At 60.6% G+C, this 20,740-nt stretch overlaps 2 protein-coding genes across 2 annotated transcripts in view; one reads left to right on the top strand and one right to left on the bottom strand.

Moving 5' to 3' along the window:
- The first annotated feature begins 1,431 nt into the window (after positions 1-1,431).
- On the top strand, positions 1,432-10,872 carry Ap5z1 (adaptor related protein complex 5 subunit zeta 1). The gene is made up of 17 exons (XM_048330043.1): positions 1,432-1,502; positions 2,234-2,368; positions 2,767-2,953; positions 4,603-4,747; positions 4,870-4,979; positions 5,220-5,388; positions 6,112-6,252; positions 6,377-6,414; positions 6,495-6,657; positions 7,009-7,190; positions 8,203-8,345; positions 8,533-8,673; positions 8,887-8,998; positions 9,347-9,444; positions 9,777-9,909; positions 9,986-10,200; positions 10,323-10,872. Exons 1-17 carry the CDS (start codon positions 1,462-1,464, stop codon positions 10,585-10,587), a joined length of 2,418 nt encoding a protein of 805 aa, XP_048186000.1. The 5' UTR covers positions 1,432-1,461; the 3' UTR covers positions 10,588-10,872.
- Positions 10,873-12,273: 1,401 nt separating this feature from the next.
- Radil (Rap associating with DIL domain) overlaps positions 12,274-20,740 on the bottom strand; it is a 43,223-nt gene continuing 34,756 nt past the window's right edge. The window contains exons 6-15 of the mRNA XM_048330016.1: positions 19,793-19,953; positions 17,222-17,334; positions 16,600-16,837; positions 15,944-16,116; positions 15,313-15,463; positions 14,526-14,716; positions 14,073-14,418; positions 13,194-13,330; positions 12,829-12,968; positions 12,274-12,669 (exon numbers count right to left, since the gene is read on the bottom strand). Coding sequence (XP_048185973.1) covers positions 12,564-12,669; positions 12,829-12,968; positions 13,194-13,330; positions 14,073-14,418; positions 14,526-14,716; positions 15,313-15,463; positions 15,944-16,116; positions 16,600-16,837; positions 17,222-17,334; positions 19,793-19,953 — 1,756 coding nt within the window. The 3' untranslated portion in view covers positions 12,274-12,563. The remainder of the gene's footprint in view (positions 12,670-12,828; positions 12,969-13,193; positions 13,331-14,072; positions 14,419-14,525; positions 14,717-15,312; positions 15,464-15,943; positions 16,117-16,599; positions 16,838-17,221; positions 17,335-19,792; positions 19,954-20,740) is intronic.

The following is a 20,740-nucleotide window of genomic DNA, read 5'->3' as shown; positions in this document are numbered from 1 at the left end:
CCTGGCCAAGGATGCTGCCGCCTTTGGCCCCCAGGACACCACAGCCCCTTTTAAAATTTTCTGATTTCCTGTTAAGCACATATAAACCCAGAACCAAATCCAGTCCCTCGCACAACCTCCAAACCTTCAGGAAGGTTTGTGCCCCTTGCTGACAATAAACAGCCCTCACCTTTTGAAGATCAAGTCTAGCCTATTCCTTTTCTATTCTCCATGTGCCTAACAACAAGCCCCATGGAAACCAGGTTTTTAGACCCCAGGCTCCAAAGTCCAGGAGACACAAATTAGGTCTGGCTACTCACCCCCATGTGCCAAATAAAGAGACCCAATGGTGAAGGGCCGAGAAAGATTTATTCCATGGCAGTTGTGTGAAGACAGCCCTTCAGAGTCTTCAGGATAAAGACCGGTGGAGGAAAGCGTGCCTGGTTAAAATCCCAAACCACAGGGTGGCCTGATTGACTATCTCAGTCCTTGTCCTTGGAAGACATTGCTTGTTGACAGTCTGTCTACCTTTCACACAAGATGATGGTTTTCAGTGAGTCTGGGCTTCCTTGGAGCCCATGGTGATTGTAAAGTTGACTGCAGCATAGATCAAGGGAACAGGGACAGAGGGGACTTTCAGTTAATTCAGAAGCAGCACAAGTAGCCTTTAAATTGGCCCTTAGCCAGCCCCTGGGACGCGATCTGCTTCCATCTCCACCTTCACAGCCGCCAACCTGCTGAGCAGACTGTAGCACCGGAGTTCTCCGGACCCTGGCCCAGAGCTCTCACCCCAGCCGGACACCGCTGCGCCCTCGTCTTGGAAACACAGTGACGCTCCATGATGGGGGGCGGGGCACGGATAAAATTTTCGTTCTACTTTTGTTTGGTTTGTTTTTTATTGGGGGGTGGGCGACGAGGGGCACAGGAATAGAAGGAAGACGGGTGACCGAATAGGCTTTTAAAGCAGTAGATACAGCCCAAGGTAGGTGCTAAAGTGCCTTCAAAAACCAAGCTAGGGCCGGGGCCGCGCAGCTCGCACCATTTCTCCAGACACGTGCACGAAACAGAAACCAAGGCCGGACTCGGGCTCTTTAAGGGGCAAGTCGCCTCCAGAGGCCCCGCCCTTCGCGGTCCACCGCGAGATGTTCCCGGTCTAGGAGTGCCAAAGACCGCCACAGTTCCGGAGCACGTAGGTTCCGTGGTCCAGGAGGACCCTGGGATGGGCGCTTCCAGGCCCGCCCCATGTACTCTCCGCCAAAGCCCATTGGCTGACGACCTATCTGCCGCTCGCACGATGCGGCGCCGGAAACCGAGCCATTCTCGCTGTTTGCCCGGATTGGGTGGTGTGCCACGTGATACGAAAGGCCTGTCCCTCCCACGTGACGTGTTCTGGGTTGAAGCCCGTCGCCACAGTGCCGAGGCGCGGCTCGATCACGTGGTACATCACATGACACGACCCCGGAAGTCCCTGAGACGACGGGGATGTTCACAGCCGGCGCGGAAAATCTGCTCCACCAGGCGAGGTGCGGGCGGCCGCGGGTGGGCGACGACAGAAGCTGATCTGTGCCAGCTCTGGAGTCTGGGACCATGCCGGGGCCGCCTCTGGCCGGGAGTGGCGGAAGGGGGAAGGGGAGGCGGGCAGGACCCGCTGGAGTGAGCAGCCAAAGGCTTGACGGCGCTGGAGCGTTCGTGAGCCGTCTCGCAGGCTGAATTGTCCTAGCGTTAGGGAGCCCAGCGCCGGGATCACACCGATGCCCGGCCGAGAAGTAACTTCCCATCTTCAGGCCCGAGGTTGGCACTACTAGTCGGTAGCATGCAGGGTCCCGCCTATAATTCTAGGAGGCTGAGATCTGAGAACCGCAGTTCAAAGCCAGCCAGCGCAGGAAAGTCCCTGAGACTCCTATCTCTAAACCACTGAAAGAGCCGGAAGTGGAGCTATGGTTCAAGTGGTAGAGTATCAGCCTTGAGCAAAAAAGCTCAGGGATGGTGCCCAGGCCCCAAGTTTAAGCCCCAAGTGGCGCGTGCACACTCATACACGCCACAACCTGGGAATAATGGGTCCCAATCCAGGGGAGGGACCTGTATCAGAGGCCCTCCCCCTCATCTTCACCCCAAGTTTCCCATGCTTGAGAAGCCATACGCCTAGCTTTCTTCACTAGTTAGGGATTGTGCCAGAGCTGGCAGATGGTTGTCAGTCAGCACCCACCCAGGGTTCCTGTGTGGATGACGCCTCCTGATACTCTTTCTTGCTCAGGGAAATCCAGGATGAGGAGCTGGGGAGATTCTGCACTGGAGTCAGTAAGCTGCTGCAGGAGGCCCCCGGGCCTGCTGCTGTGGATGCCTTGCAGAGGCTCTTCCTCATTGTCTCTGCCACCAAGTACCCCCGCAGGTGAGTGCACCAGCAGACCCCAGCTCCACAACCAACACACCTGGGGAAATTCACTGACAGGTTGATTCCAGAACTGCTTTGGTGGCTGAGCCTGTGTCCACTTAAGCCAGTTTTCACACTGTGTTCAGGGCAAGGAATGTGGCTTAGTAGTAGAGTACTTGCTAGTGTGCATGAGACCCTGGGTTTGCTTCCTTGGGTACCACATAAGTGCAATAAATAAATAAAATTATTTTAAAAAGAAAAATGTATTCTTTACCTGACTTACATAATTGTAACTCCTCTGTACATCACATAAAAAAAAGAAACATTCTGCTCACCTCCACACACACCCAGGCCAGCTCTCCTGGGCTTGCTGTGACATAATGTGTCACCTGTGGGTGGGGGGGTCTCATTCTCAGGCTGGAGAAGTCATGCGTGGACCTGCTGCAGGCCACTCTCTGCCAGTCCTCCTGCCCTGAACAGCTCCAGGTCCTCTGTGCCGCCATCCTGAGGGAGATGTCCCCTTCAGACAGCCTGACCCTGTCCTGTGAGCATGCCCAGAACATCCGGCAGTTGAGCCTCGTGGCCTCTGTGCTTCTGGCCCAGGTAACATTTTTATCACTTGGGGTTACCATCCTGTTTGCTGGTGGTCCTAAGGCCTCTGGGAAGGCCCCTTACGTCCCTGAATGGTTCCCTTTCTGTCACCAGTTGTTACCACTGTCTCTAAAAAGTGCCGGCTCCCACCTGCCTGGCAAGCCACCCTGGGCACTGTTGAAGGCTAAGCCAGGCCTCAAGGTCTGGGCTGCCCAGGTGACATTCCTAGGCACATGTGACAGTGGCATTGGAGCTGCAGCCCCCTTTCCAGATGTTTCCAGAGCAAATGCCACACTGCCGGGAGTGCCTGGGCACAGGAGATGGCTCTACCGGGCAGAGGACATAGGTGACGGGGAAGGCGGACCCGGAAGCCTCCCTCCCGGAAGCTGGTCCCTCGCGCATGTGGCTCCGAAGGGCTGGGGGGGCTTGCATGGAGTGACAAGGGCACCACTGGGGCACACGTGGCAGTCACGGAGCCATTCACATAGCCGACTAGTGGCCCTGCATGACAGTGGCAAGCAAAAGGAAACTGCTGCTGTCCCCCGACTCCCAAATCACAAGAAGCAACCCCAGAAAATAGGACATTTCCACGTGCTTCCCTACATTTTTCTTTTCTTTTTCCAGTCCTGTGGCTTGAACTCAAGGCCTGAGTGCTGCCCCTGAGCTTCTTTTGCTCAAGGCGAGCACTCTACTACTTAGGCCACGGCGCCACTTCTGGCCTTTTCTGTTTATGTGGTGCTGTGGAATCGAACCCAGGGCTTCATGCATGCTAGGCAAGCACTCTACCACTAAGCCACATTCCCAGCCCTCTTTTTTTTTTCTTTCTTTCTTTTTTTTTTTAATTTAGAGACAGGACATCACTGTGTAGCCTAGGCTGGCCTGGAACTTTTGATCCCCCTGCCTCAGCCTTCTGGGGGCTGGGATTATAGGTGTTCCCCACTGCACTGGCAGCTGTGCTTATCTTCAAGTACTGGCTTTTCTCTTCCCAACGGTGTACTTGTGGGAGAGACTGGGTCCATCCTCTGTGGTCCTCCTGGCCTGGAGTAAGTGGATAGCCTTGGGGTGGGGCCTCCTGTGCCCCCATCCTCATTGGAGGAGCTGGGCCACATCTGCGCTGGGAGGTTTGACGCAGCCTGTGTGAGGGGCTCCAGCCCTGCCCGCTCTATGGCAGGAGCAGGTTGAGCTGTCTTCCTGGGGCCAGCCGTGGGGCTCTAGTCGGAGAGGCTTTGCTTCCCCAGCACCTGAGGGGCACAGCAGCAGTGTAGGAAGCGCACACCAGGGCAGAGTCCTCCCCGCCTTGCAGCTGCATTGACTGACTTAGTGCCACTACTGAGGCTTGAACTGAGGGCCTTATGTTTTTGCCTGGCCTTTTTGCTGATGGCGGCACTCTACCACTTGAGCCACAACTCCACTTCTGGTGACTTTTTGCTGGTTCATTGGAGATACGAGTCACACACTTTCCTGCCTGGGTTGGCTTCAAACCATGAATCTTCTGATCTCAGCCTCCTGAGCAGCTTAGATTACAGGTGTGAGCCACTGGCCCTTGGACCCCCAGTTTCTACAGCCACCTCCCCATCAGGCCCCAGTGACCAGCGTGCCGTGGCCACTGCCTCCCAGTGTGGGGGAGCTGTTGCTTAGTGCTTGCTGTGTTTGGTTTGCAGGGTGACAGGAGACAGGAGGTGAGAAGCGTGGGGCAGCATATCTTCACCGTCCTCGAGAGCCGGCAGCCGGACGGGTCCAGCCCCAGATCCCTCCTCCCCATCGTGCCCAAGCTCATGGGCCTCGCCCCGGACACCCTCCAGGGCGGTGCGTGTGCCTCCCGCGTTGCCCTGTGGCTGGGGGAGGCAGGAGAGTGGGGCTTCAGCATGTTGGGGGGCTGTGGGTCTGCATCATCTCACCCTGTTCCTCCCTGAACCCCACTCCCACAGACCAGATCGACCTGCTCAGCAAGAGGCTGGCAGACTGGCTCCGCTACGCCAGTGTCCAGCAGGGGCCTCCGCTTGTGGGGGGCTTCTTCTCCACACCCCGGGCCCGGCAGGTGAGGCCTAGAGCCCTCAGGGAGCTCCGGGTCCCCCACAGGCAGCCTCCAATCCCCCCTTCCCATGGCCACCTCCATCTGGGGTCTGTGTGCTCGGGGCCAGGCCCGTGGAGGCTGCAGGATACCGGCCCTGGGGACAATGTGGTGTTCCTGCGTGTTGGGGTGTGGACCTGAGGGAGCAGCAACACACACCCCATCCCCTGTAGCTTCCTCCCCCTCAGCCCGTCCTTCCTCCTGCAGCCAGCCCCCATCACTGAGGTGGACGGGGCGGTGGCCTCAGACTTCTTCACGGTGCTGTCCACGGGCCAGCACTTCACAGAGGACCAGTGGCTCAACGTGCAGGCCTTCTCCCTGCTGCGGGCCTGGCTGCTGCACAGCGGGCCTGAAGAGCCAGGGAGCCCCGGCGCAGGTGTGCCCCGAGGACGGACAGGCCCGGTGAGGGGGGAGGCCTGCCGGGCCTCGATGCCCCTGACATGCTGCAGGCTAGAGCACCTGGCACAGGCCATCTGCCACCCAGTCACCCTGGAGTCCCTTACACATCCAGGGTCCCTCACATTGGGGGCAGGGCCATGAGGTTATTGGGACAACCTCACTGAATTCCACCTGCTCCACAAACCCTGGGTGGTTAGGTTCAAAGCTAGCCTGGGCAGGAAAGTTCACAAGTCTCTTTTGTTGTTGTTTTTGTTTTTTTGCCAGTCCTGGGGCTTGAACTCAGGGCCTGAGCACCATCCCTGGCTTCTTTTTGCTCAAGGCTAGCACTCTGCCACTTGAGCCACAGTGCCACTTCTGGCTTTTTCTATATATGTGGTGCTGAGGAGTCGAACCCAGGGCTTCATGTATGCGAGGCAAACACTCTTGCCACTAGGCCATATCCCCAGCCCCCACAAGGCTCTTCTCTCCAATGAACCACCAGCAAACTAAGCAGCACTGTGGCTCAACATGGTAGAGCGCCAGCCTTGAGCTGAAGAGTCAGGAAGGCACCCTGGCCCGGAGCTCAAAACTAGAGCTCCAGACAGTGTAGACTTCCCGGGAGAGGTTGCAGCTGGGAACGGGTGTGGTGCTCCCTGCCTGGAATCCCAGGAGCCCGTCCTGCCCAGCCACCCCGCCACCCCCTGAGCCCCGTCTCCCGCAGATGACAAGTCGGAGCTGGAGGGCTCCACGCTGTCCGTGCTGTCCGCGGCCTCCACTGCGGGCCGCCTGCTGCCCCCGCGGGAGCGGCTGCGGGAAGTGGCCTTCGAGTACTGTCAGCGCCTCATCGAGCAGAGCAACCGGCGTGAGTCCCAGGCCGGGTCGTCCCCGCCCCTGCGGTCACTGTCCCCACAGTCACTGTCCCCACGTGCAGGACACCCCCTCTCAAGGCAGTTTGGAGGCTGACCTTGCTCTCCCCCTCCCCCCAGGAGCGCTGAGGAAAGGGGACTCTGACCTGCAGAAAGCTGTGAGTGGCCAGTGAGGCAGGGTGGTGGGGGACGGGGTGGCCCGGGGGCCAGTCTGTGACATGGCCTGGCACCCCCACAGTGTGTGGTGGAGGCTGTGCTGGTGCTGGATGTGCTGTGCCGGCAGGAGCCGTCCTTCCTCTACCGCACCCTGTCCTGCCTGAAGGCCCTGCACGGTCGGCTGGGCGCAGACCCGGGCAGCGAGCGGGCCCTGCTGGCTCTCGCCCAGTTCTTCCTGAACCACGGTGAGGCCTGAGGCAGGGAAGGCAGAGCGGGGAGGCCAGGGTGGTGAGGCTCTCCTGCCTCCCTTGTGGAGTGAGGTTTATCCCAGGCCCTTGTGGTACAAAGGGCATCATGGTTACATGTTGGAATAGAGAAGCAAACCTGTCATGCTTGGCCATCTCTGCTGAGTCTTGGGTGGGCTGTGAAACCTCTGCGGCCTTGGGGGACGGCCGAGGTCGGCCACGTGGGATGTGGCCTGGAGGCCTGGGGTGTCTCCGTGGCACGCACAGCCCCTAGACTCAGCAGAAGTGTCCCTGAGATGCATCGAAGGCACTGCTGCAGCCACTTTGCCCTGATGAGGTGGCACCTTCCAGGGGAGGCGGCCGTGGTGGACGCGGATGCAGTATATCAGCACCTCTTCACCAGCTTGCCCTCTGAGCGCTTCCACAGCCCCGTGCTGGCCTTCGAGGTGGTCCGGTTCTGCGTGGACAACCTGAGCCTGTTCCCCACCCCCCTCCATGGCCTCCTCAGGTCCAGCTTCCCCAATCTCTTCAAGGTGTGTGGGCAGGGGGGTGGGAGGTGGGCTGGGGGGAGCTGGGCCTGGTGTTTTGCCCTCTGTAGTCCCAGCCAGGAAGGTGGGGTCCAAAGTGGGAGGGGAGGCGGGGGGGCATGTGTGGCTCTGTCATCTTCTCTTTGTGAAGCTTGCATAAACTCGTGGGGCTTCTGTAGTGCTGGGCTTTGAACTCAGGAGTGTCACAATCCTAGAGACCCCCAGTCCTTTTTGCTTTCTTTTTCAGGTAGAGTATTGAACTTTTGCCCTGGGATACCCTTGGTCTTTGATCTCCAATTAGGCTTCTTTAGCTGGTGTTACAGATGTGAACTGCCATTCCTGTCTTAATGTGGAGTGGGGGCCCCATGCTTTGGCTGAGACCTCAAACTGCGATCTTCCTAAGCTCTGCCTCCTGGCATTTTTGCTTTTGAGACAGGATCTCAACAACTTTGTCCAAACTAGCTTCCTGCTCAGCGGATCTTTCCATAGCTCCCCAAGTGCTGAGATTACAGATGGGTGTCACCATGCCTGGCTTAACCAGGAGCGCTCTTTGCCCGGCACACTCAGCCCTTCCAATGCCCATCTGTACCATAGCTTTTTAAACTGGCACTTCCGTGGGCATTTGTAGTTTGTAGAGGGTGACTGATTCAATCATTAGTAAAATGGAAGGATCCGTTAGAAACCAGCCTAAGCCCAAGAAAACTTAGAATCCCCCACCTTCTCGCCCAATTAGCTGGCACCACGCTCAGCATCTCAGCTGCTCAGATGGCACAGGTAGGAAGAGCAGCATGGTGTGAGACAGGCCAGGGCAAAAGTGAGTTCTGAACCTGTGGCTTGCGTGGTAAGAGGCCCAGGAAGTGAGGCCCGGAGTTCAAATGACCAAAAGAGCAAGCAGGAGGGGAACAGGAGGACGCGTCCACAGCTGGCTTGTGGGCGGGTGAGGGTGGGGAGGTCCGATGCCAGCCTCAGTGTGGCCAGCGTGTGGCGACGGCAGCCAGTGCCTCTGGGTGTCCCACAGCTCCTGGCGTGGCACAGCCCACCTCTCACGTCTGAGTTTGTGGCGCTGCTCCCAGGCCTGGTGGATGCCAGCTTGGCCGTGGAGATGCTGCATGCCCTGCTGGACCTGCCCTGCCTCACCGCCGCGCTGGATCTGCAGCTCAGGTGACTGGAGGGCCCCCCCATCCCTGTACCCCACTGCGGATGCCACAGGCCACCACCTGGGAGGAAAAGCCAGAAGAGGCCCGTGTGGTCACTGTGACATTGCCCTGGGGTCAGAGGTTAAGTTGACCGTGGGTGGCCTAGGCCAGGAGCCACGTCCCAATCAGGCCTTGGGCCTTTGTCCACCCAGGAGCTCGGCTACCCCGTCAGACAGGCCGCTGTGGGACGCCTCCATCAGGACCCCCAGCTGCCTGGAGGCCTTCAGGAACCCCCAGTTCCAGGGGCTCTTCCAGCACCTGCTGCGCGCCAAGGCCAGCGGCTCTGTGGAAAGGTCAGATGCTCAAGTGGCCCTGTACTGACCTGCTGCCCGCCCAGCCCCCACGGGCCCTGCTGTCCAGAGGGAGACACGGAGGTGGGGGAGGGCTCAGGCTCCACTAACCCGGGGGTGCAGCCATGTCCCCGGGGTCTCCCCAGGCCCAGGGCAGCAGTGGGAACTGGGCTTGCGTGGACATGGCGGGCACTCAGGGGCTGGCCATGTCCGCAGGCTGACGCCTCTCCACCAGCTGCTGCAGCCCCTGGCCAGCTGCGCCCGCGTGGTGCAGTGCGCTGAGGCGGTGCCCGCCCTGCTCCGCGCCTTCTTCTCCGCAGTGACCCAGGTGAGCCGGCCTAGCGCACCGCCCTTGCTGGAACAGGGATGTGGCCTGCGGGGCTGGAGAACCAGAGCAGTGTCCCCCTCATCCCCACAGGCTGGGGTGCAGCCGCTGGCCCCTCCCTGATGTCCAGCTGCTGGGTGTGGGCACGGGGCTGTCTGGGAAAATTCCTTTGCTGTGGCCTTGCAGCGCTGCGTCCACAGGAGTGCAGAACAGGAGTGGGGGCTCAGCCCACCCTCCTGCATGTCCTGCCCTGGCCTGAGGCAGGGGACAAGGCGCCCCTGGGCCTGGCCACCCCCTCCCCAAGCATGGAAGATGGTGGGGTGCATGGAGCCCCCCTCTCCTCACCCCCAGGTCGCAGATGGGACCCTAATCAACCAGCTAGCACTGTTGATCCTGGAGAGAAGCGACTCCCTCTACCAGGTGGCGGGGTTCAAGGCCCGCGTGCACAGGTGCGCACCCCTCCCCCTGCCCATCTACCCCAGGCCAGCCTAAACTCTGTCCCCTTCCAGAATGTTCTTTTGTCTTTCTGCACCAACTCCGACTTCAGGGCTGGCTCAGGTCCCCTTTCCAGGGCCCGCTGCCCTCTGGGCGTGTCCTAAGGCCCCAAGATCCACAAGGGCCAGCGCCACCAGACCTCGTCCTGGTGTCCTGGTGTGAGGCTCTGGGGACAGGAGGATCCTCAGCTGTTAACCCATTGAGGGGCTCCCAGATCCGCCCTGGCTGCGGGCCCAGGCTCTGGGCAGAGCTGGCCGGCCCGCAGGCAGCCCCCACTCTCCGGCAGGGTGCTGGGCAGCCAGCTGCTGGTGCTGTGCCAGCGGAAGCCGGCGCTGGTGGTGGAGCTGGCCAGGGAGCTGCTGGGCATCGGGGGAAGCGTGAGCAGCATCCACAGCCACGGGAGTGTGCTCACCTGCGTGGTAAGCGGGGTGCGGTGGGCTCCCCTGCCACCTCCCTGGAGGCCTGGTGCAGGCTACGTCTCCATCTCTGGCCTAGGTGTGGGCCGTGGGCGAGTACCTGTCCGTGGCCTGTGACCGGCGGTGCACGGTAGAGCAGATCAACAAGTTCTTTGAAGCCCTGGAGGCCTTGCTGTTTGAGGTCACCCAGTCCCGGCCCTCCGCTGACCTGCCCAGGTGCCCTCCGCAGCTCATCACTGTGCTCATAACCACACTGACCAAACTGGCCTCCCGGAGCCAAGACCTGATCCCCAGGTACCCACGGGAGGGGTGCCCCACCACAGACCACACTAGCCAGCTACTCTGAGCTGGCTGCTTTGGGGGGATGGGCCTCCACCAAGACCCCCAGCTAACCAGCTGGGACCCCCTGCCCCCAGGGTGTCTCTGTTCTTGTCGAAGATGAGGACACTGAGCCAGAACCCAGCCCCTGGTTCTGCACCCCGGGAGGACACAGAACCCATCCGCACACGGGCCACCGAGCTCCTGACTCTGCTCAAGATGCCCAGCGTGGCCCAATTTGTGCTCACACCGAGCGTGGATGTGTGCCACCCCCGCTACCACCGCGACACCAACACGGCCCTGCCCCTGGCCCTGCGCACCGTCAGCCGGCTGGTGGACAAGGAGGCCGGCCAGCCCGGGTGAAGGGACAGCAGCTGGGGATGCAGGCTGTCAAGAGCCTGGTCTCCAACCAGGACTTGGGGCCAAATTTGGGCCAAGGTGATGAGAGTCATGTGGGAGGGGAGGGGGGCCGCTGCCTGGGCCTTTTCCCCACCCCTGCTGCCATGGCCGGGCGGAGTGGGCCTTGGAGTGGCGCTGCTTGGCCCTTTGCATTTTCTTTGGGGTGGACTCAAACTGTTTAACCTGTTGCCTCTTCCTTGTCTCTACATGATTTGGAGACACATACTGAAAATAAACCTTTAAACCCCAAGCTCATCATGGAACTTCCCTTCTGCATGCAGGGAGATGGCCAGGTCCCAGGAGTCTAGTCACAGCTCTGGAGCCTGGGACCTTCCTGTCCAGCCTCCATGTGCAGGGCTGGCTCTGGTTGAGGTCCAGTACTTGTGTACATGACACTCCCAAGTAATCCGAGGGGTGTGGAAGCCGCTGCTAGGTCCAGCACCTGCCCCAGGGCCCTGTTTAGGAGGTTTGGGCTCAGTGCCATGGGGGGGGGGGGGGGGGGCGTAGAACAGGCCTGCCTGCAGGTCCTGAGTTCAGTATTCCAGAAGCTACAAGTCCCAAAGTCCCAGCTAGAGTCAAACAGATGTGGCCGCCAGGTGGCGCTGCCCACCAGTTCCTGGCCGGCTGGGCCCCACCCCGTTGCCAGTCAAGTCTTAGCACCCGTCTCCCAGTCTACCTGTAGGACACGGGGACTGTGGGGCTGGGACACCCCAGCAGTAGGGTGCCCGCAGGCCAGGCTTTCAGATCCCATAGGGGAGAGGTGCTTTTGTGAAGCTTGGTCCTGACACTGGCAGCAGCAGGGGAGTGAGAAGAGCTAGCTGCCCATTCGAGCAGCACCTCCCTGGGCTTGGGCCTTGGCTTAACTCCAGGCTCTAAGGATCTCCTGGGTCCAGCTATGTGTCCCCAGCCCCCTTTTCACTTTTAGCTGGCGTTCTACCACTTGAGCAGCACCTCCAGCCTAGCTTTTGCTAGCTAACTGTAAATAGGAGTCTCATTGGTTTTTTGTTGTTGTTGTTGTTTTTCCTACCTCAGGTTGGCCTAGGACTAGAATTAGTGGGATGAGCCACTGGCCTGGCACAGTCACCACATGACAGCTTTCTGGTCAGCAGGCGGCAGCACAGGGTGGTGAGGCCCCATGACTGGGCTCCCAGGCCACTGCAGTAAGGGCTGGGCCCTGTGGTGTGTGCCTGGGACCCCTTAGCCCTGGCCCAGAATTTGACCACCCACTGATGGTCATGCTGGCCGTCACCCGGATGCCGGCATGGCCCTGCCCCCTTGCCCCGTTGGCTGGCTGGGCGAAGGGATGGCGGCCAGGTGGACATGGGTGCGGCTGGGGAGTCTGACCTGCAGCTGGGTACTGGGCTTGGGCTGTGGTGACCCAAGAGGAACAGAGGAACGGAGGCCTCTGGGAGAAGCTGGAGCGCAGGATAGACTAAGGGTACTGAGCTGGTCTGGTCCTGCGAACAAGGGTTTCTAGACCCTCTCGGGGCCATGCTGGGCAGGGGTACAGACTGGACCCCACTTCTTTGGGGCTCTGGCCCTTGTCCTAGCTGCTGTCCTGGGGCGGGAAGGGCAGCTCATGGTGATGGGCAGCTACCACGCAGCCCTGCCACAATATCAAACACAGCTTATTGAGTCCAAACTCTCATTAAAGTCTTTAAACATAAAAGCTCTGTAAGAAACATCACAACTTAGTGTCATCTGTCATAAATAAAATATACACTAAGATGTACACTATCGACAGGTGTGTCCCCGTGGAGGAGGAAGCGCACAACCTGGAAACCAGCCTTGGGGCTTGCTGCAGGTGGCAGCGCTGTCAGGGGGTGCAGATGGGGGGCAGGGGGCTCCCCCTGCAGCTCCCTAGCTGGGAGGCAGGGTGGAGTGGAAGGGCCCTGCAGTCTCTAGGACGGGGGCTGGGTCGGGCGGGGGTCCGCACCTCCCTAGGTGGGGGGTGTGCGGAAGCGGATCTTCTTGGCGGTTTCCGTGTTGGACTTGGCAACCAGAAACCGCATCTTCTTGCCACCATGCCGGATGAGGTCCACAGCTCTGGGATGGAGGACGAGGAGGTGAGACTGAGGAGCTAAGGCCACCACTGTACAGATCCCCATCCCTCCCCTGCCCCCATGCAGGCCCCATGCACAAGTGCAAGAGGACCAGGGGCTGGTGAGCCCAGCACCCCTCCCGTAGACCCCATCGCTACCCTACCTCAGGTAGCCGACGCCCATCAGGCTGCTGCCGTTCACCTCCAGGATGCGGTCACCCAGCGACAGCCGCCCATCAGATGCCGCGGGGCTGCCTGGTAGCAGAGTCTGAATGTAGAGTCCTGGGGTGCCCAAGGGCGTGTGCTGGGGAGAAGCAGAGGCCTCAGGACTTGGGTGGCGGGCACCCCTTCCAGCAAGGCCCTGCACACGGACCCTTTACCCATAGGCACATGGAGCACAGGGCACCAAGCCCCACTTCCCAAAGCCCAGGATGAACCTGAGGGCCCAGAGGCGGAGGCACAGCGGGCTGGGCCTCCCTGCCCTCCTCCGGGCCTGTGAGCAGGAGGGGTTGGAGGAGCCCATCCTCACCATCCCATCGATCAGGCCCATGCCCAGCCCCGCCGGGCCGCGCTCCAGCTCCACCATGAACACGTAGCAGAAGTCGTCGGTGCTGGAGCTGCGGCTGGAGGGTACGGTGGGCTCATCCGCTGCAGTGGCTGCGTCTCCTAGGTGGGACAAGAAGGGGGACGGGGATGAGGCCCAGGGGTCAGAGTACAGGACCCCCCAGAGGACATAAATCAGGACGAGCCCAGGGAAGCCGTGTGCAGAACCCATGTGCACCCATGGGGCGCTCCTCCCTGTCTCTGGAAGGGCACTTCTGGTCTTGTGCAGGACACTGGTGGCCCTCAGGCTGCATCTCCCAAGGCCAGAGTCTTCCTCCTCCCTGCATACCCAAGTGGAAACTGTCCGTCCTCTGGAGGGTTGCACCCACAACCGGCCACCCCTCCATGGTGGCACTCAGGCCTCTCAGCTGACCATGGGTCTGGAGCACCCGAGCAGGTAGCTGGCCTTGGGCCCCTCTGCAGGGGATGCCAACCGCAGGGTACCTCAAGCTCCATCCTGAAGCTGGATTCCCAGGGGTGACTGTTTGGCTCTGGGTGCCCAGCCCAGCCTGGCCCAGCTGCGCCCAGGCACAGGCAGCACACAGTGCATGCTCCCGGCCCAGTGTGCCTCCACATCCCTCTACCTGTGTGGAGGCGAGACTCTGGTTCCCACACTCATCACCTGGACAGTGCTTAGAAGTGGCAGCCCATGGACCACATCTGCCCGGGGTAGGGCCTCGTGCACCTTCCCACCTGGCTACACCCTCCAGAGCCCAGGCACGGGGGTTGGTTCCAGAAACCCAGTGCCCTCAGGTAGGATGGCACCTGAGGATGCCGCATGGACGTGAACAGGGCCTGGCCTCACCTTCCAGAACTGCAGCTGGGGGGCCATGCGGCCCATTTCTCTGTCCTTCAGGGGCCACTTTTCCAGAGTGGCCACCGGGCTCTGGCCAGCTGGGGCCTCCAGGCTCCAGGCCCAGTGGAGTGCTTGGGGGTGTGAGCAGGCAGGAAGAGTCGGGCTGTGGGGGGCCGGCTTGGGAGCCCTTGCGGACAGACTGCCTTACTGGGAGGCCCTGTGCCCCCAGAGGCCCAGCAGCAGAAGGAGCACGCACTGGGGCAGCTTCGAGGGCTCCTCTGCTGGCATCCTTGGATGCCACGGGGCAGCCCTGGCCTTGCAGGTGCCCCTCGAGGGTGGTGCGGTACGCACTGCCCTAGGGGGGACAGACAGACACAATCAGGCCCTAAGGATGGGCAGCCTACCTGCTTCTAGACTTGCCCCTCGATCCCAAAGCAGGGCCTGCTCGCCCCGTCTCCATACCTCAAGGGCCCCTGTGGGGGCGGGCGTGCCACCAGGGCTGCCAGGGCCCCGCAGGCCCCACAAGAAGTGGCGGACGTAGAGCAGGTGCTGGTAGACACCGTCGTCCAGGCAGTCGGCCTCCAGGTCCACCTGGAAGCCCTCGCTGGGCAGCACAATGGGCGGGGGGTGCTCGTAGGACTCCAGCACGTCCTCTGCAGTGGGGCAAGGCCATCGTGACCCAGCTGCCCTCACTTGGGGTGCACAGACCCGCGAGCCTGTGGGCACGTGGGCCCGGCTCATGACAATGTGATGCTTCCTGGGCCCGGGTGGCAGGCACTGCCAGGCCACCCTGAGCTCTCCCCACCCCCCTCCAGGTAGCAGGCTTCCCACACCATTCAGTAAGGACAGGGGGGCCCCCAGGGGCATTCAGGCCACCAGGCCTGAGGGGGAAAACAGCAGAAGTGCCAACTGCATCCATAGTGAAATCTTCTAGCACCTTCTGTATTCCATAGGAGGTGAAGCCACGTGAAAAAGCACACATGCACGTGTCCATGCACCAGGTAAAGCCATGCAGCCACATGTGCTCAGCACCTGGAAGTGACCCCATGGGCTCTGGGCCTGTGCCGGCCGAGCCCCAGCCAGAACCTCCATGAGAGGCAGAGGGCCAAGCCCAGCGCTCAGGGCTGGGTCTGACCTCGGGCCTTGGAGCCCTTGGAGGTTCCTAGGCAGATGCCAGGCTGCCCTGCACTTTCTGGGCCTGGGGTGAAGAGCCCGGCCTCCCTCAGCCCCTCCCTCCCCATGGTCTCACCTGACTGGAAGGCGTCAGGGCTGTCCTGAGCGCCTGGCTCCCAGGCACTCATGGGGCCCATGGCGGAGGCCAACTGGTACTGTGTCAGCAGCCGGTGCAGCTGTGCGGGGCTCAGGGCTGGAAACGTGGCCCGCAGGGTGGCCCAGCTCATCTGGAGATGGGGAGCTCAGGTCAGAGGCATCCTGCAACCCACCACAGCCCTGGGGCCCAGAACACCCAAGGTGTGCTTGGGAGCCAGGTGTGGCAACAGGGGGCCCAGGGGCGCCCTGTCACATCATGAGTGGCTATTGACCCTCAATTGCCTCAGGGGGCAGCGGGCGACACCCTGAGTGCCTGGACCAACGTGCACACACAAGGCAGGCATCATGTCACCAGGCCTCCAGCAGAGAACTGGGAACCTGCAGGAAACAGGATCTCTACCTCAGACTGTAGGAAGCAACCTAGCAGTGGGCATGCTCATTCAGGCCTATCATCCCACTTGGATCCTGGTTCAAGGGCGGGACCCACTTTCTGGATCTGGAAGCCGGGTCCTCTTGCCCTGCTCTATTCTGCAAGGTGCAGACCCCAGAGCAATACACGTGGCCCCAGCCCTCCACTGGCCTGCCGGCCACCCACCACAGGGTACCCTAACCTGGATGAGCTGGGCGCTGGGCGTGGCCAGCAGGTGGAGGGTGCAGGAGAGCTTCCGGAAGAAGCGCTCCCCAGCTGCCCCGAGGCCCTCGCTCCTGGTCCACTCCAGAAACTGCTGCAGGCGGGCAGAGGCCTGGACCCCTCGGGGCCAGTGGAAGCAGCTCAGGGAAGGGCCTGGGGAGGGGGAGATGGAAGAGAGGGTATGTCCAGTCCACAGGATGGGACAGCACAGTCCAAGGACAGACATAAACTGGCCTCAGTCTTCAAGGCGACAGCCGCTCCCCAGGCTTGATGGCGGTGGGAGGCGAAGGGCAGCCCACAGGGCATTTGTGATATTGGTGCTTGCGACGGGGAGGTGCTGCTAGCTTGAAGGCACCTGAGCTCAGGGCCTTAGATGATGATGGGGTGCCTTGGCAGGTGGGGTAAATAAAGCAGGCACCTGTGGGGCTTTACCTGGTTGCTTCTGGCTCACGTGGGCACTGGGCAGTTCTGGACAGCCTATGCTGCTCACCCTTCCCCAGCATAGACATGGTTACCTACCCCCTTGCTGCTCTCTGGAGCTCCCGTGGCCCCCCAGGCCGCGCCCTGCCCTCTCCCACCAAGGCCTGGGCTCTTTAGGGAGTGACGCTCAGCACCCCTGCAGGCCCAGGCGCTCACCCTTGTCCAGGAGCTGGTTGAAGAGCAGCGTGCCCGAGAAGAAGAAGAGGTAGGCAAGCATCTGGGCGGCCACCTCGGGGTGCACCTGCAGTTGCCGCAGGAGGTCCAGTGCGGCCTGGTACACCGACACGACGCGGCGCAGCTCCTCAGGGAGTGCGGGCACCGGGAGCCAGCTCTCTCGGCGCTCCGTCTGGAACGGGGGGCACTCCAGGAGTGCCGGGAGGCAGACATATAGGCACTGGGGGTGAGAGAAACCCAAGAACCACTTTCCGGGGCTGTAGGGGGTGGGCTACACCTTGTCTTCAGGCTCCTGGCCCAGGCCCACGAGAGCCATCTGGGCATATGGCCACCCACAGGTGCCATCTCCCAGGACTGCTGGGGACAAAAGCCAGGTCTTAGCCGAGCTGGCCACAGGGGACACGGGGCAGCCGGGGACCCCGGGGAGGCAGAGGCTCCCTGACACATGGGTACTGGCGGCTGGAGCAGTAGGGCAAGGGCAGCAGCAGGGCACCCTCTATGACCAGGCCTGTGGCTTGAGCAAGCAAGAGCTGTGTGGGAAAGGGTGGGAGGAGGGGTGCACCCAGGGTGAGGTCCAGCTCGAGTGGCCTCCATTGGCACCCACCTTGGACAGGTAGTAGACGCTCTGCTGGAAGGCATAGAGCACCACCTCCTCCAGCAGCGCCATGGCCTCCTCGCTGGCTGTCAGCGCGCAGGAGAACAGCGACTCCTTGGAGCCTGTGGGAGGGCGCAGGGTGCAGGGCACAGGGCACAGGAGGTGGTGAGGGGCTCAGCAACCCCAACCCAGGGCCCAGCTCCTCCGGGCTGCCCAGCCTCATGCTCCTATCTGAGCTGGTTCCAAGCCCACTCACCCCAGCCATGTTGGCAGAGGCAAGGGGGCGGCTCCCGCATGGCCCAGCCCCGTGTCACATGCCCTGGACATATTTCCCATCAGACCCTGCGTCACCCGCAGCAGCTGACCCCACCCAACCCTGCTGGGGACCTCTAATGGGGACACCACCAGGAAACCCCAACCCCCTGCATCCCTGCCTAGCATGGGAACATGGGCACACGGGAACGGGGCTGACAGGCCTCGTGGACTTCCCTGAGGGCAGGGCAGGCAAAGGAGGCTGGGGGACAGGAGTAGGTGGGGCTTGCAGGCCAGGACCCGGCGCTCCACTCAAGGGAGATGCCCCAGCAAGGCCCAGTTATCACCAGGCAAGTACAGGACTAGGAGGGACGGCTGAGCAGTACTTCCAGGGGCACTGTTGCCCCTGGATGGATGGCAGGGACCCACCACTCTCGGGACCTGCCAGCCTTGTTTCCAGAATGCTTCCTACAGCCATTTCCTGTAGAGCTGACAGCCTTCCACCTGGCCACCACCCTCTCGTTGACACGATTTCCTGAGCACCAAGGCCGCCATGCTGGTCTACACCCTCAGCTGGAGGCTCAGCGCCACCACCCAGTGTCAGGCCAAGCAGCACCCAGGCTCCAACCCAATGGTTTCCTCCCTAGGGCTGGAGGTGCCCGCTGAAGAAGTGGCACCCCAGCAACACAGGGCAGCTGTGCCCTGAGAAAGGCAACCAGGCCTGGTGGGATAGACAGCCTGTAATCCCAGCAGCACTCAGGAGGCTGAGACTGAAGAACCAAGAACACAGGAATAACCTGGCTAAGTAGGAAGATGAGAGGAAGGAGGAAAGGTGGGAGGAAGGGAGGAGAAGGAAGGGAAGTGGGGAGGCAGAGTAGTGTCTTCCACCTTATCACTTGTGGGAACTTGCAGTAGTGGGGCGAGCCAGTTCCTGAGTGGCAATGTCTGGAGTCAGACAAAGGGACCCCTTGTCCCCAGCCCTGATGCCAGCCCCGCCCCATGCCCCAGCTCTTGAAGAGGGGCTGAGTCCAATCCATTCTAGTAGTCCCTTGGCCTTAGAGCCGGCCTGCCTGCTTCAGTGGTCTGATCAGGACAGGGAGCGGGCTGGTGGGGTGAGCTCAACTGATGCACAGGCAGGTGGGCAACTGCGAGAGGGACTAGCTCTGGAGCTCTGGGCCATGTGGCATCCATGTCACACTTCGGGGGGCAGATGAGGGTCTTGAGAACAAGAATCGTTCTCCTCCTGGGGTCTAGCTGACTGCTTTCCTTGTCCACCTGGGGGTCAGGGGGCAAGTCTAGAACACCCCCTGTGTTGAGGGTCAGCACTTCCCTCCATACATGCCCAGGAGCCCCACATCCCAAGGCCCTGGGAGCCCTGGAGGGCCAGAAGGGAGGCGGTGCATGCGCCCTACCAGCCCAGCCCTCTGTCCCGCACTTGCAGCTGGGACTCTGACAGCTGGGCCACCTCACACCAACTCAGGCAGGTCCTGGGCCTGCGGCACATGGGCAGTGCAGGCAGGGGATAGGAGGTCAGGACGTCGGAGCCCAGGTCAAGACCGCACCCCTTCTGTCATGTGCCAAGGCCCCAGCACCTCATCCAGGCCACAAGATCCATCCTCAGGAGATCTCGCAAGGCCTGAGACCAACGCTGGCCAAAGCCACTTCTGGCTGACACATCCCAAGTGCCGGCTCCTGCGCTCTGAGATCAGAGCCAGCCCCCCACCCTCAGGAGAGGGCACCAAGACAACTGCTCAGGATGTTTGAGATGGAGTTCAACAGCCCAAGAGCCACACAGAGCAAAGCAGGTGGAATGACGCAGCCCACGTGGACAAGGCTCAGCCCCAGTCCCTCTTTGGCATGATAGTCCTGAGCCGTGGGCTGGTGTCGGAGGCTGCGCCACGCAGGCTCTGCAGACTCATGTCAGCTGCCTTGCTGTGGCTGCTCCACTTTGGAAATGCTCCCCGCACACTCCCCACATATCCACCCCTGAAACTGACCCACAGCATGGGCCTGCAGCTCCAAGGGGCGGCCCTGCTCCTCCTGGAGATAAAGGCCGCTTGGAGGTGAGCACCCTTTCCTGGTGTGGGGGCCCAGGTGCCGCCGCGTCCCGTCTGACCGAGCAGAGTGGGATGCGTACAGACACTTCCAATGCCCAGGCACAGGCTCCTACATGGGCAACAGGCAGCACGCAGGGCCAACACCCGCCTTCCCACAGCCACGGGCAGTGCTCGCAGTTCCTTAGTGCTAGCCTTGGCTCAATTTCTGCACTGGTGTGTGCCAGGCCTGGTTCCCGGCACTGAGCCCTGGGGGGGGGGGGGGCTGCCGTACCTGTGACGTCCAGCTCGTCCTCCATGGTCTGCACGTACAGCGGGCACTTCTGCTGGATGAAGTACAGGAGCTCCACTGAGTTAGACATCCAGAAAAGAATGTGCTGCAGGTCGGGAACCAGGTCGGCCATGGTGAAGCTGGCCCAGGAAATGGGTTCCTGGCTACCAAGACAAAAAGACTAAGAGTTAGGGCTGGGGGCATGGCTCAAGTGCTAGAAGTGCCTGCCTAGTTCAAATCCTGTAACACACGCACATACACATGCACATGCACACATACACAGACACAGACACACACAGGAGGAGCCTGGCACTGGTAGCTCATGCCTATAATCCTAGTTCCTTAGGAGGCAGCTATTGGGAGGTTTGTAGTTTGAAGCCAGCCCCAGAGGAAGTCCGAGAGGCTCCTTCTAGACCCACAGCAGGTGCAGTGACTCGTACCTGTCATTTATTACAGTGAGAGGCCTAACGTGATTGGATCACATTCTTGGGCGAGAAGGGGGAATCCTATTTCAAAAAGCTGGTGTGGACAGCCTTGATTTAGAGACCTTGGACTTATGTTGTTGGCCTTCAGACTGTTGTCACAGTCTATAATTATGTGCGACCACAACTACCCCATCCCAGCAGGCCAATTACAGGAAGGGTCATTGTTTCAAATACAATATGATGCTGCCTCTAAAAATAATTTTGTTCAAGACCCAGAAAGAATTCTTTAGGAGGATGCTATATGAAAAGCCACATGTAGGAACTTGGGAAGGGAGTGGAGCCTAAGGACATTTTTCTGAATTTTGTACAGAACCAATGCATAGGAAAAGGAAACTACTAAAACCAACTAAAAGGACTCATCAAATTTAAAAATACTATTTAAAATTATCTACCCAGAAAATGTTGTATATAATTGTTTCTGTCCAACTTGGAAATAATAGTCACTGAGTTATTAAACCAACATGTC

This window comes from Perognathus longimembris, chromosome 1 (genome assembly GCF_023159225.1).
Source record: "Perognathus longimembris pacificus isolate PPM17 chromosome 1, ASM2315922v1, whole genome shotgun sequence".
In the NCBI taxonomy this organism is placed as follows: Eukaryota; Metazoa; Chordata; class Mammalia; order Rodentia; family Heteromyidae; genus Perognathus; species Perognathus longimembris.
Note: the sequence above shows the minus strand (reverse complement) of the source record. Positions and strands in the feature narration are given on the sequence as shown.